Source organism: Coffea arabica, chromosome 1c, assembly GCF_036785885.1.
Source record: "Coffea arabica cultivar ET-39 chromosome 1c, Coffea Arabica ET-39 HiFi, whole genome shotgun sequence".
NCBI lineage: Eukaryota > Viridiplantae > Streptophyta > Magnoliopsida > Gentianales > Rubiaceae > Coffea > Coffea arabica.
Window position 1 is genome coordinate 2,894,737 of NC_092310.1, and position 16,258 is coordinate 2,910,994.

Consider the following 16,258-nt stretch of genomic DNA (forward strand, 5'->3'; position numbering starts at 1 on the left):
CCCTGCCACTCCTCTCCCCCGCCACCCTTCTCTGTCCCACCACCCCTCTCTCCCACCACCCTCTCTGCCCCTTCCCCCTCCCCTGTTCCCCTTCTCGCTTCTCACCTTCCCTCTGCCCCTTTCTTTTGTTTTACATTTTCCCTCTCCCTCTCCTCTCGTCTCCTCTCCTTGCTCTTGTCGGCAGATGAAACAGTGAAATGAATATTTTTTTTTTTGGGCAATTTTCCTTCTCCCCCCTCCTCCCCTTCTCCCGCCACCCTCACTCTCCCCCGTGCGATTTGGTCTAGCGACCAGATCGGCCAGAGGGGAAGGGGAAGGGTGGTGGGGGAGGAGTGGAGGAGATGCAGAGAGAAAAAAAAAAAGACAGAGGGGAGGATGGTAGGGGAGGAAGAGAGGGAGAGGGAAAAAGGGCAAAAAAAAAGAAGACCGGCACCGGAAGAGGTGATTGACGCCGGAACCGGCGGCAGAGGAGGTGGCCGGCGACAAAGGTGGTGGTGGGTTGGGGTGGGGAAGGAAGAAGAAGAAGAGAAGGGGAAGGGATTTTGTTTTTTTTTTTGATATTTTAAGTGTGTAGGTAAAAAACTTTGAGAAATTTTTTGGGGTTCCTGTAGCAAAAGTTGTTAAAAAACTAGTAAGTAAAAAACTTGTCCAAAAACCTGACTTCCAAACAGGCCCAATTTTTTGGTAAAATTAAATTAATTTGAGAAAAATATTCAAATGTAGCGGGTGCAACGGATGCGGTTGTGTGTATTTATATAATAAATTCTGTATAATTTAAATGTACTAACCAATGCTCTAGAAAAATTTATAATCAAGAATACATGTTTAAGAATTGGCTCTAATCGTCCACTGAAATATATAAATATATATATATATATATAGATATATCTAATGTGGCCTCGAATTTGGAAGTTAAGTTTCTTAGATCTAATACCGTATTTGAAGGGGAAGGTGAATTTGTGAAAATTTATTCTTGCCACAACCAAGTATATTTTTGCTGCAACTCCATTTGCTCCGTCAGCAAATCCATGAGATATGGTCTGCACTGAGATAGAACCTAGACTTCTTGCTCGGTTTTAAACGAGAATTTGGTTGTAACGAGTATAATTTTGGTGTTTTCATGTTGCGAAAGCTTAGCAAATTGGAGCATTGGATTTATGTGGACTTGGATGGAATGGGACAATATCAATCAATGAGTTCTGTAAGTAGGGGTGTTCAAAAAGAATCGAAAAGTCGGATTATTGAGAAAATTGAATTGATCCAAATCGAAAAATAAGGCAACTAATATATAATTTTTTAAATAATTAGATTACCTGAACTTGTTTAAACAATTAAGTTAGGGCATGGTTTTTGGTTTTAAAAAACTGCCCGTTATCCAAATCTGCCTGCATATTTGTAGGATATGTAGTTGTTTAGGGTAACCAATACCCAAATTTCAACCTATAATTTTTTAGTCATCTACTAATAATTTGAGTTAGGCGGATCATTATATATTTTTTGTGTCAAAAGTTAAAATTTATCTACCTACCCTTAACTCCCGTTACCTTTTCCAGTTCCAACATTTGTTGCCACTAATTTCATTTTATTAAATTAACTTTTTTTTTACACTCTTCCACCCCTAGCGACACTCTTTCCATTTTCAACTACCAGGTACAACATTCGAATTTTGAATGCGACAGTGGAAAAGACTTTAGCAATCCTCTTCTAACCACTAGGCTAATCTCAATAGTTCATATCATTTACTCTACCACTCTTTATTTTTTTTATCTTTTTTTTTTAAAATTTCTTTTCATTTCTCACAAATTCTATCCACTTCATCACATCCACTAATTATTTTATTTTTAATATTTAAAACTGACATGTTTGGCTGGGAAGTAACCTATTTCAAATTGATTTTAGTGTAAATGTTTAGGACCGAAAAGAAGAATTCCCCCTTTAAAACTTGAATTGGATTCCACGGAAGGAAACAATCTATGGTGGCTTTCGGTGGACAAAACTGTCCCATCTTTCTCTCTATCCCTTCGGCAAAGGATGGTATCATCTATTGCGTTGCATTAATTTCTCCTGTAATCTAAGGGTGGGCAAAAATACCCGATAACTCGAAAATCCATCATATACTATCCGATTAGATCCGATAGTTAGGATACCTAATTTGTATTATTTGATTAGATCAAAAGAGGGCATCTGTTTAGATGCAAGACAGATTAAATTCATATAATTAAAAATTCGCGAGTACCTAACCCACCTCGCATATATACATTTTTTATTTTTTTTATTTTTATACGCTACTATAAAATAATATTTTTAGAGCTAAATAAGCAGTTTCATTGAACAAATTGCATTACAAATATGAGAGATTATAGTTTGTTTAAAAAATTCATTTGTAGAGGGCATGATCTTATGCTTTTTTGAAAAATAATTTAATTAATGTAAAATATATATTTAAAAAATGTGCTAGTTATTTCAAATTTTTATTGATTTTAAATTGTTTTAATTTTTCCTTTTTCTTGTATCCTCTTCGCATGTTTATTTCTTGGTAAGAGACTTTTTTTGAAAAAAAATCTTTATTAAATCTTAGATGAATATGTAAAATATAAAATTAAATTAGTGTAAATTATTTTTTAAAAAATTTAAGTGTTAAGCAAGGCAGGGCGGGTATCCGTTACCCAATCCTATCTCAGCGGGTACCTGTTGATAAGTGGAGCGAATAAAGATAAAAAAATGATTGACCCGTAAGGTGCAGACTGGGTCAACGAAATGGTGCATATGACAGGTATTCGACCCATATCCACCCCTAGTATAATCTAGGTTGGTAACACATGGATACGGACTTTTGAGTAAAAATGTTCTCCTTTTAACAAATTTATTATTTATGACGTAGATGCATGGCATATTGCCTATTGCCTATTGATATCTTGAAAAGCAGAATGCAAATCAGATTAATTGTCAAAATTTATTTGTTTACATCATTAATATATTTTTTAATCATTTTTTTATCTCACATCATATCAAAAAAGTGTTATAATATTTTTTAAAAAAATTATCTCAAATAATCTACTATCCAAACATATTTTTATATCACATATATCACATTTTTTAATCACTTTTTTGTTCTTGGACCAGCCTATCCTAGGGAAAAAATAAAGAAGTCCAAAACACCGAAATATAACTTGATTCATATCACAGAACATGCCATGTCCACCCAACCACAATTCTTTACACGTTCTTATGTCCACTCACACAAGCTAGACCTACCCCATCTGCGAGCACTGAAAGGCTGTGGTACCTCCAAACAGTCCGTACTCAAGTCTCCTGGTGAGAGCAATTGATGAAAACTTAGAGATAGGAGTATTCATGAACCGGATTATCAATCCATTTAAAATTTCGTTAATCCTAATCGAATGTATTGGTTCTGTAAAATTGTATTCGATACCTTGATTCAATTTAACCTGTTAAATCAATGACCAGTTAATTTATAGGATCGAATCAGATATGCAGGATAAGCTAACCTTCTACTTAGATTAACAAATAAAGTAATACAACATTTTTTCAAATCAATAAGAGTACTTAATCCTACAACTCTAAAAAATTATGAACAAAACAGAAAATCAAAACACGTGAAATAATTAAAACATTGAATATTCCAAACATTCTGTTTCAATTTTCTCTATATCTTAAAAGCTATCAATTTATTGAATTTTGAAATTGTCTCATATTTCATCTACCAGGGCATACAAATTGAGATAGGTTATACGGTACCCTACACGTCAAAATACATTTTATAGAATTCAATAGTACTACCGCAGATGATTGCAAACTCTTGTGTTCACATTGACTTGAACTTGCGTGCACTACTTGGGACAATATGTGCTATATCCTCTTTGCTACAGTCTACTTTCTAGATGTCAATGGCACTGGAATACCACATTTCTACTGCAGTTGCTGACGGAAATCTCCTAACAAATGTGTAGTTACTCTTCGTAAAATTTCGTGTGACAGTTACCTGGTTGCCGTCGATTATCTTTGAAGAAGACAAATCTACTTTATTATCTCTTCAAGTCTGAATCAATTTGGATAAGACAGATCTACTTTATTATCGCTTCAAGACTGAATCAATTTGGATACAAAGTCTTTAATGTTTTTATCTGAACTTCCTCCCTCATCAAAGGCATGTCTTGCCAGATCCTTCCATTTATCTGCATTTTTCCTAATCTCTTGTCCTTTCTCCCCCTCCATCACTACGCTTATGCATTGACGAATGACATCTCTTCTAACAATTCCATTTTCATCTGACCGAGCTTTGATTCCCGTTTTCCAGATGTCCGTTACAAACTTGGCATTTGTGCTTTGATCTGTCCATCGTGGCATGACTACCATTGGGACTCCCAAACTTAAGGCCTCCAATGTTGAATTCCATCCACAATGAGTGATAAAGCACCCGATAGATTTGTGTGCTAAAACTTCAAGCTGAGGACACCATGAACTGACTAATCCTCTATCAGATATTTCTTTAACAAGATCTTTTGGCAGCTTATTTGATTCTGATTCTCTAACCACCCATAGAAAATAGTAGTTGCTAGTTCTCAAGCCCCATGCTACTTCTTCCATCTGCTCAGCATCAACTTCTGCTATACTTCCAAATGATATATAAACAACTGAACTGGTTGATCTTTCATTTAGCCATGGCATGCAAGCATTAGTCATTGGGTTAAAAAGACTGAGACCATACTGCTTGTCATCTTGAAGGCGCTTGTCAAGGTACATAGATGGAATAGTTGGTCCAATTGTCATTATTGGTAGGATCCTGGATGTCCAATCAATTACCTAAGCAATATATGAAACAAATTGATCAAAAATATAGTTTTTTGTTTATATTCTTTCCTCTATAACTGAAAAAAAAAGCAAAAGAAATATGAGGTAGGGAAGATATTGAGATACTACTTTTTTTTTTTTTTTTTTTGGAGCAGTGGATGTCACTCATGCCATGTGGTTAGTGTACTATTATTGTCTCCATCTAATCGTGTGATACTCTCAGAAGTAAGATGGCAAGGACTATCCAATGAGAACATAGATAGGCACATCCACATTGGAAATTTGGAAGCCTAGCTTCTTCAGGGTCATTAAGGAATTAGGTAGCAGTAATGTACAGGTAATATAGAGATAAATCCAGGCGTGCCTTTACCTCTTCCTCCAACTTGTAAAATGTGTTGTAGATGATCGAGTCAGCTTCATGAATGTTCTTCATTTGATCATGTGTAACCAGCTGAAAAATTGGCGGATATGAACCGTAACTAGAAATAAAAGAAGGCAGATCTGAAGCTGAAAGTGGTGGTAAGCCAGGAATTTCCACTTTAGACTCCTCCAGAGGAAGTTTCAAAAGGCCTGTGTAAACATGGTAGTAGATCTTGTTGACAGCACAAGATTGAGTGAAGAACACAGCCGCACGTAAGCCAAGACTCTTGGCCACACGCAGAGCCCAAGGAAGGACTGCATCATAAACAATACAGTCAACAGGATAACCCGAATCTTTAAGCTTCAAGATTAGCTCAGTTATAGTTTCTGAGCCAACCTTTTGAAACGTAGCGTAATATGTATCAACGGCAACTCCATTTTCTCCTTCATCAAATCCATCAGAGATGGTCTCCACTGTGATAGAACCGGAGACTTCGTGCAAGGTTTTGAACACGAATTTAGTTGTAGCAAGTGTAATTTTGGTGCCTCGATGTTGCAAACGCTTAGCAAACTGGAGCATAGGGTTTATATGTCCTTGCATGGGATATGGAAATATCAAGCAATGAGCTTTGTGAGTTTCCATTTGCTCTAACCACGAGACCAGAGTATGGATTCTCTAGAAATTCACAATCTTTGAGAGCTCAAATAATGTTGCTGGAGTGAGGAGTGCTTGTAGCTTTCTACGAGTAAACATAGCAATTAAATATAAGAATTGTTTCACCAATGTGGTTAAGTGGGTATAGGAATAGTTTGTGGTTTGGGGTGCAATAATATGATTGAATCAAGCTTGCCCCCTTGTGCTTTAGGAGTAATTACACATTACCACTTCGAACCTTAACAATAAATCTGTGCTCCTTGAACGATTGTTGGGTCAAGTGACAAAGAGCTTAATACCTCCAAAGTATGGTTTTCAGTGACGGAGCCACGATTTTTTTTTTTTTTTTGGGCCAGAATTTTTTCCTAATAAAATTATCTGAATATATTATGTTCAAAATAATTTTCTTCTATTTAAATATATGACATCTAAAAATATCAAATATTAAATTTAATTATAAAGGTATGTTTATTCATAAATATGTGGTACAGTCATAACAAAAATTAACAAAAAAGATAACTTTTCATTAAATATTTTATAACGTCACAAACCATCCAATTTGTACATTATGAGAAGGTGCTCTCCAATATGTCACCTATGCAATATATATATATACATAACCATGTAATATAAATGTAACTATTTTCAATTGAAAAAAGATAAAAGTTGTGTCAACATACTTTGAAATTTCAACATCTTTTCTTAGAAATAAATTGAGCTCTACGCTCTTTCATAGAATTAAATTCATCTATGATTGAATCATTGCTAAATTTTTTAGCAATTTCCTTTTCTATATACACAGTTAGACAATCATTCAAGAAATTATCTTCCATCTTGTTTCGGGAGCTTTGTCTTGATTATTTTTACAATTGAAAATGCCCGCTCTGTAGTTGCAGTTGATATAGGAAGAGTAAAAACAAATCTAATTAATCTGTCAATAAGAGGATATATCACTAATTTTCTTGTCTTCACCAAGCCTTGATATAACTCATGAATACCAGATAATTCTTGCAATTCATGATAATTTGGAATGTCGAGCTCAAAATGTTGAAGTTCTATTCTTAGACGTACTAGTTCTTGCTCCATAAAATCATTCAGATAGAACTTCTCTGCAAGTTTACAAATATCATCAATCTTGAACAGCATAATCCATTTCTAGGATCTAAAGCAGTGCTCAAAACAGGCAATTCAGATAATTATTTTTTGTTTTAGCCCATTAACAATTATGAATTGGGTCTTTTTATTCTAATACATCACATTGGGTCAATTTACTATGGAGCATCAAATTATATGTTTAATTTTTGAAAGTTAAATAATTAGTACAATAAAAAATAAATAACTTTTTTTGAAGAAAAAAATTAATTCTAAGATGACTAATTCATATATATATATATATATATATATCAACTCTCATAAGATAAAATAAAATTGTAAAAATTTAGGGAGGGCCAATTTTATTTTACACACATATTTACATATTATGAATTAAAATTTTCAAAACTTAGGGGGGACCATGGCCCCCCTCTGGCCCCCCTTGGCTCGATCATTGATGGTTTTGGATTTTGAGTTTTGTGGATAGAGAAAACAACCTTAGAATCACCCTTTAAAAGGGATCCGACAATGCTTAATTCTATATTAGTCAAGGCATAATGTGGTCATGGGACATTAGGAGATTAGGAGATATATGTCAAAAGTAAATAAATAAGCTCTTTGCTCCTATGAATTTTAGTCAGTGTTAGAAATTTTAACTCATTAAAACTTGTTCAATGCATACTCAGAAAAAAATTACAAAAATTTGAGCTTTTCTAATATTAGTATTTGGACACTTATTAGTGCACCTAAATTAAACAAAAAATTACTAAGTGAATGTACACGCTCACGTCCATTTACAAACCCTTACAAAATGAAAGGAATGATTTCGCATTCCTCAAACATAGAACATACCGCCCTATAAAGACAAAAGATAGTTACTTACTTTGGTTGCAGTGCTCTTTTATTTGCTTTGCCTTTCGTACGATAAAAGCCAAAATTTGATAGCCAAGTTGTCGTAAAGGATTAGATTTTTTGGCCCCAGAAAGCAGTCCCAGGAACTTTGTTAAATGTGCGAAGAAACATGAATACAAAGGCATTGTCGGTTGGTTTGAGAAAAAGACAATGGATGATAAACCAAGCGAATCTTGTGAATTCATCAAATAACATTCAATCCCCTTTGGGGCTTGAATGTCTTATCAAATAAGAAGCTGTAGAGCTCCAAATGCCTTTCCTGACTGCAATACAGATGAATGGATTTTATAGACTAAAATAACCTCTTATCCAATTAAGCATTTAAAAGCAAATTAGGCTTATTTACAGATGGTACTGGTGTAGGTGAAAAAATATACATCTTTTAAGGAATAAAGAAAGACCAAATTATTTACACATGGCTGCTATGTAGGGTTCTTTGAAACGTAAGGACAAAGATTGAGCATACCTCAGAATTTTAGTATTGGAATAAGAGAAATGGCTTGAAAGCGTGTTACAATATTGCTTTCTTTGCAGTTGGAATTCACCCTATCATAATTGGTGTGCAGACTATCATCACAAATAACTTCTAAAATACAATGAAATCTAATTAACGATTGACAATTTTTTATTTTATTTTATGAAGAAACAGGAAGACCATGAGAGTCATTTTAACAAGAATCATCTTATGCTTTATAATTACATAACTGGTTTTTACAAGTATTCGTTTTGGAAATATTTTCTCAAAAGCTGCCACAAATTGAAGGTTTGTGATTACAAAGATGTGCACATTAATCGATATCGATCCCCTTTTTTCTCATCTAACAGAGCTCACAACGAAAAAAATTTATTTATTTATTTTAATTTTTAAAATTTTTTCCTGTTTCTCTTGCCAATTCTCATTCAACAGCAAATTAAAGAACCAAACATCCAAAACACAGGTAGGTTTTACATTAAACAACAAATTATGTCTTTGTACCTTCTTAGCTGACCACAAAACACACATCATTGTGACTATATATACGACATATCCACAAGTAACAACAATTGCAGATGGAAACCTGCAGATGTTGACTGCCAACGTCATTGGCTGCGCAAGTTGAGCTTAACAATACTTTGTATCATTGCAATCAGCAAAATAGTCAAGGATTTGATTAACAGGTACTGGAGGGCACTCATTAAAAGAATTTTATATATTAATTTTTTGATCAAAGTGAAATTAATTTCAAAAAAAGTGTTCAAATATTGCAGGTGCAATGGAGGTGGATGTGTGTATTTATATAATAAATTCTATATAATTTAGGCGTATTAATTAATACTCGAGAAAAATTTACAGTTAAGAAAGCGTGCTTAAGAATTGGTTCAGATTGCCCACTGAAACATACATCAAATGTGACCTCGAATTTGGGAGTTAAGTTTCTTAGATCTAGTGACCGTATTTGAAGGGAGAGGTGAATTCGTGAAAATTTATTTGTGCCACAGCCAAGTATATTTCTGCTGCAACCCCATTTGCTCCTTCGGCATATCCACCAGACATGGTCTCCACTGAGATAGAACCTGAGACTTCTCGCAAGGTTTTAAACAAGAATTTGGCTGTGACGAGTGTAATTTTGGTGTTTAAGCAAATTGGAGCATTGGGTTTATGTGGCCTTGGATGGAATGGGACAATATCAAGCAATGAGCTCTGTCAGTTTCCATGTATTGCTCAGTATGGAGGTACCACAACCATTAAAAGCTCGTGGTGGGGCTACTTCTAGCTTGTCTGAGTGAACATAAGAATGTCTAAAGAAATGCGGTTGGGTGGATATGACATTTTCTGTGATATGAATCCAGTTATATTCCCTGTTTTGGACTTATCTATTTTTTTTTTTTTTTTTTGCGTAAGATACTCCATTTTGGCAGCCCAAGAACAATGTGATCTGCATTCTACATTTCAAATATCAACAGTCAATAGCCAACGGATCGAAATCTTAAGTAATAAATTAATTTGTTCCTTTCACATTTTACCAAATAAACAGTAGTTAGGTAAGACATCTGTAATTTTGAAAGTTACTCAAGACCAAAACACTCTCACGATGTAGTATCCGCGTCCCACATCGGAAGAAGCAAAGGAAAAAGATGGTTTAAGTACTTAGGCTCATGGGGTGCCCTGTAACTTGGATGTGAATTTTGGTCCAAAAGTTTCTTGAGTCATTTTTTGGACTCGAGTCGTGACAGTTGGTAGAGTGAACCTCGTGTGATTTCTACGTCAGGTGAGCCTGAGCTTATGATTTTAACTATACAAGGAAATACAAGGAGTTAAGTGCTGTGCGGGGCTAAATGCCACGTTCGACGGAGGCTACCTCTAGAATCCGAGCATGACCAAATGGACAGTCTAAATTCTGATGGGTTTTGTGAGGATGCAAAAGTCCTAAAGAACCTGCTAGATTCTATGTGGAGTTAAGTGCCACCTAGAATTCGAGCATGACCAACAGTTTGGATTCTGACGAGCTTTGCGAGGACACAAAAGTCCTAAAGAACTCGCGGGATTAGGTGCCATGTCAGACGGGGACCACCTCTAGAATTTGCATCCTTAAGAACCTGCGGGACTAAGTGCCACGTCGAGTGGGGGCCACCTCTAAAATCCAAATATGATCAAGTGGACAGTCTGGATTCTGACGGGCTTTACATCAATCTCTAGAATCTGAGCATGACCGAGTGGATAGTTTGAATTTAGACGGGTTTTGTGAGGACACAAAGTCCTAAAGGTCGGAAGAATGAGGTATCTCACATTGATAAGACAAAGAGGAAAAATAATGGTTTAAGGACTTGGGTATTTGGGCTACATAGTAATTTAGGGTATCCATTTTAGGCCAGTAGATTTCGATCCAAAAATTAGTTTGGCCAGCCCTTGAACTCGCGTCGTAATAGTTAATATCAGAGCGAATCTCGCGTAGTTTTTGCGTGGAGTGAGTCTAGACCAGCGGGTTATGATTTTGACTACACAAAGAAGTGCAAGGAGATAAGTGTTGTGCGGAGCTAAGTGCCATGTTTAATGGAGGCCATCTCTAGAACCTACGAGACTAAATGCCATGTTGGACAGAGACCACCTCTAGAGCACATACAAGCCACCTCTAGAGTCCAAATATAACCAATTGGACAGTCTGAATTCTGACGGGTTTTGCGAGGATGCAAAGTGTTAAAGGTGGGGAGAATGTAGTATCTGCGTCTCACATCAGAAAAAAGCAAAGGAAAAAGAATGGTTCAAGGACTTGGGCTCATGGACCATCTTGTAATTTGGGTTAACCATCTTGGACTAGTGAATTTCAGTCCAAAAATTACTTGGACCCACTCTTGGACCCAAATCGTGACACACGATGCCATAAACTTATGGTTGTATTGATTTCTGGTGGAATATTTTTACTCATTTATAACTACCTCTTTGTAGCTTTTAAGAGATTATCCATTTATACATGCTTCTGTGTTTTCTTTGACGTATACATACGTAATTATGAGTTTTTATGCGGTTATTGTCAATTCATTACATTTTTTGGCTTGATATACATTCTCCAATGATTAATTCTTTCATGCCTTTTCCTGATTGGAGTAAAAAAAGTAGTTTGACTAAAGAAATCATCTTTGGAATAAAATCTCTTGAAAAATTACACCGCATATTCACCATATGGGGGAAAAAAAAAAGGAGCAAATCAGATTTGTAGAGTTAATCTTTGGTGTATAAACAATTACACATAGATCTAAATGCAAAGAGATATCATGTGGAGTGATAACCGGTTCCTCGCTTTGCTGCGATCAATCTAATTCTTTGTACATTGATATCGTCAATTTTAGGTAGGTAATTCAAATGAGAATAACACGGCAAGAAACTGGCAATGCATGATCTCTTACCTCACAATCCAAGAGAGATTGAGTTTTTTTTAGGTATAAACTTATTTATAAAAAAGTTTTTGGTTATATCATAAACACATTTCTCAACCATTTTTTGTATATTTTCAATCACTTTTTTATTTGAAATATATAATATCACAAAAAATGCTATAGTATTATTTTAAATAATTTTTCTCAATGATCCCCTATCCAAAAACACTCAGTGATTTTTTAATATCTCATTATTTTTGTTAAGAAAAAATCTCATTGTTGCACATGGTGCTAATTAAACCTTTGATTTGACAAACATTTCTGAGTTTTTTTTTTCGAGATAATGCCATTCTTCATCATTTGGCTAACAAATCATAACAAACTTAAAGTCCAACTTCTTTTTATTTTGGTAGGAATAAGAGGAGTTTTAGTATATTTACATGGATTTATTTACTGCAACTCTTTCCATTGATCACCTAAAAAATATACAAAACTCAAGGGGCTTAATTAAACCAAGGCCTATAGCAATAGATTGTTGATTGCACCCGAATCTCTGTTCTCGATCTAACTCTATGTATGACCTTCAATATTTACTTTATTGAAAAGAAAGATAGACCAAAACCATTTAAATGGTACCGTTCCCTAAAAAAAAAAAAAAGGCATTGCTTTTTGGTCCTATATCGTTGGCATGCCAACGAATGTAATACTTTTTCTATCACAATTAACTAATTTGATCCCTTATCTAGATAAGATACAGCCAATGTAATACTCTTAATGGCGAATTGGGAAACCTTACACATCAAGTTATGTGCAATTCACCTGCACTGGTGGGTGTCAAACCAGCAAAAATAAAATTCCTACTCTTAAGTCACGAATTAAGTCCACTATGGTACTGGAGCAGGGACTTAAGCTGTGCAATGGGTTACTAGCTTCACCCTGGTGCCAGAGTTTGCTTGATCCGATATACCAAAGTATATTAATTACGTGAAAGACAAAATTCGAATATAGCAGTGAGCAGGATCGAATCCACAGGGACTTGAAAATTTATTTTGAATGAATGTAACATTAAATAAAAATGGGGGGAATTGATATGGAACTGTCTAATTTAATTGCTCAAATTTAAAATAAGACAATCGCAGATAAAATAAATAACAATAAATATAAAGTAAATTAACGGAAGGAAAATCTCTAGTCAAAGGTATAATCTCCACTAATGGTTCGAATCACTGATCACAGATGCAGAGATAAAATCTTTCATTTACAAATAAACTGGTTATGGTTGTCAACAAGCTCTGACAACCTGCCTAACCTTCCTGATTCGATAACCACAACAAGCTCTGTAGTTATTGCCCTAGCCAATTAAGCAGTCCTAAACACGCTCTTAGGATTTAACCTATTGACAGCATTAATCATTAGACTGGCCACCAATTATAACCAACAAACACACATGCTCGGTTTATTTAGGCTATATCATATATTTCCACAACAACAACTCAAAAGTTTCTATTACAATTGAATCATGTCACTTGCCACATGCACTAAAATTACCCAACAATTACGGATTGAACACTCTTAGATGGCTGTTAATTACTCACACAATTAAACAGTGATCAAGTATTTAATTGCAAGAAATAATCATATGCATAAGTGAACAGGAAATATATAAATACTTGCAAATTAAAGAACGTAGGCAAATAAATTCGATCTCACAGTTTTGTCGAACCAAAGCTTCGATTTAACCTCTGACTAGATAAACTTAGCCACGCCTCATGATTAAATCACCACACGAAGTAATGGATTGCAAAGGCATTGCGTTTTTACTAGAAAGCAAGGAATAAAAGATGTTTTTCCCGTTGGGGAATATTGTCGAACACCTGGCGTGTGTCAGAGGCCAGTCAAGAGAAAGGAAACTAGAACTAAACTAAAAAGCTAAACTAGAGGTCTCCTTTTGCTTCTGTCCGTCCTCTCCTTAAAAAGCCAAAAGTAAGATGACTAAAAGCTATCTCCGGTGGTCCCCACACATGTGGACAAAGTCTCCAAAATTACTTCTTCTTCCAAGTTTCTCTACGTTGCTTTCTTTGAAGAGCCCAAATGACCAAATATCTTTCACTAGCTTTGTGGTCCCCCACCAATTCAAGGGCCCAAGGTTTGAAGCCCTTAGAAGTCTCCATATTCTCCATAAAGTCCCTCCTTTTTGATAGTTTTCTGCTTCATTCCCTATCAAATGGGATGCGTGCTTTCTAGTATCAACTAAGAAACTTGTATCAAGATTTTCTTAATGGAATTTCGTCAATTAGGCTTCGATTTCTCCTTTTCTGCCTCAATTAACTTGAAGTTCCTAGAAATCACACAAAAATTCAATTATAAGTAGAATCTAGCAAATTATCACAACATTTGGTCAAAATAAAAGGGAAAATATTAACAAATAAACTGCCTAATTTGCGCATTAACAAATTCCCCCACACCAAGACAATGCTTGCCCCCAAGCATTCACTACCCAAAAATCACAGTCAAGATCACAAATACTTGAATAGCTCCATAAACTTGCACAAGTGTCACATCTTCTCAACAATTTCACCAAAATGAGGATGTTAAAAACTTGACAAACCTTACATGGATAGCAGTGTATACACTCAACCACTCAAAATATGGAAAGGATGTTTATATCACTCAAATCAACAACATGGAATGATTTTACCATATGCTTGCTATTATATCAAATCTCCACCACTTTAATGAACTTGATACAAAAATCAAAGGGTCTTTTAATAAGGATGTAATGGGGCTTGGATTAAGGGTTGGATAAAAGGGAAAATTTTAGGTGTAATTATATCAAAGGAAATATCAATAATACTCTGCATGAAGTCAAACTCCTTTGTCATTCACATGTGTAGCTGGCTTCCAGAAGTGTCAATAACTTCACTAAATTTGGCAAGTGCAAACGCAATTTAGGCATTAGCCCAACTATCACAAAACAACACAAGTGCACTTCACAACAAAATTTTTTTTTCCGTTTTCTTCTTTTTTTTTTCTTTCTATTTTTTTCTTTTTTTTTTAATATTTTTTTTAATATTTTTTTTTCATTTCTCTCTTTTTTTAAATGCACAACATAACTATCACACTTGCCAACCATAAACGTACTTTTGGAACACACTTGAAATTTCATGCAAGAATATTAATGTATTCCTTTGACACAAGGTTCAAATGAGAAGGTTCAAACGAAAGGTTTACGGTAACAATTATGACTATTAAACAAAGAGAAGGATTGAGGCTCAAACATAGTTGACTATGGGTAAACATAATTAGGGAAGGCATTTAGAAAGTCAAAAGGGTTAAACCTAATTGCCCTTGTCATTTTATTGCATCAAATTCAAGTATGGTCTCCACATGTATAACAAAACAAGTTCTAGAATGTCAAACCATGTGTGATATCACTCAACAAAAGAAAATAGAGCACACTATAATGAATTGCTCATTAGGCTCAAAAGCTCACAAAATGATTAAAATTATGTCAAATCTAGCACATCCATCATTCAAATCAATTGTTAAGAAAACATATTACTTGCACTAGCAATAGAATACCATTCACACTTGCATCTTGACTGAATCAATACGAATCTCAAAAAGTCTTGAAAAATCAGAAACTAGACGAATTAACTCAAAAACTGACCAAAAATACTTAAAATTTTTTCTCTTTTTCTTTTTTTTTAAAAAAAAAAAAAACCAAACTAGAAATTAAAAACCAACATGATCTCCCTCCCCCACACCTAAACATTGCCTTGTCCTCAAGGAAAAAATAAAAATAAAGTGTAGAAAGAAAGAAATACTCCCCTGAAGAAATACTAAGTTTCCGGTGGGAAAGGAGGCTGGAAACGAACGTGCTCGAAATAAGCTGCCAGGTTATGACCCATGCGGGACAAACGTCGATCCATCTATTGCTTAATTTGATCCTACCTATCACAATGAAATTATATCACGTAAATCACTTTTAACAAATCAACAAACACAATCAAACTACTAAAAACAATAACTCTTGGGTTGCCTCCCACGCAGCGCCTTTCTTTAATGTCTTTGGCTAGACAAAATAATGCTTCAATCAGAGGGTTCAGGCACTGCAAAGGTCACCTCCTCAACATTATTAACTTCAAATCCTTCATAAAAAGGTTTGAGACGATGACCATTAACCTTAAAAATCTTGTCAGTGTGAAGACTTTGAATTTCTACTGCACCATGAGGAAACACATTAGTCACAATAAAAGGTCCAATCCAACGAGAACGCAATTTACCAGGAAAAAGTTTAAGTCTAGAGTGAAAAAGAAGTACTTTTTGACCAATACAAAAAATTTTCCTTGAAATTGCTTTATCATGAAATGCTTTTGTCTTTTCCTTATAAATGCTAGAACTCTCATATGCATCATTTCGGATTTCCTCCAACTCTTGCAATTGCAACTTCCTGTGTTCTCCAGTTTCATCCATCCGCATATTGTAATTTTTAACTGCCCAATATGCCCTATGTTCCAATTCCACAGGTAGATGACAAGGTTTGCCAAAAATTAATCGGTAAGGAGGCATACC

The 16,258-nt window shown here is 34.9% G+C and overlaps 2 protein-coding genes across 2 annotated transcripts; both read right to left on the reverse strand.

Moving 5' to 3' along the window:
- Window positions 1–3,880: 3,880 nt before the first annotated feature.
- Window positions 3,881–5,893, reverse strand: LOC113697326 (UDP-glycosyltransferase 74E2-like). Its single transcript, XM_072084362.1, has 2 exons — window positions 5,183–5,893; window positions 3,881–4,824 (listed from the first exon to the last, which is right to left on the reverse strand). The coding sequence occupies exons 1-2, from the start codon at window positions 5,813–5,815 to the stop codon at window positions 4,102–4,104; spliced, it is 1,356 nt and encodes a 451-aa protein (XP_071940463.1). The 5' UTR covers window positions 5,816–5,893; the 3' UTR covers window positions 3,881–4,101.
- A 9,882-nt stretch (window positions 5,894–15,775) lies between these two features.
- LOC140038297 (uncharacterized) lies at window positions 15,776–16,255 on the reverse strand. The gene has a single exon (XM_072083535.1). It carries the CDS (start codon window positions 16,253–16,255, stop codon window positions 15,776–15,778), a length of 480 nt encoding a protein of 159 aa, XP_071939636.1.
- Between the last annotated feature and the right edge of the window lie 3 nt (window positions 16,256–16,258).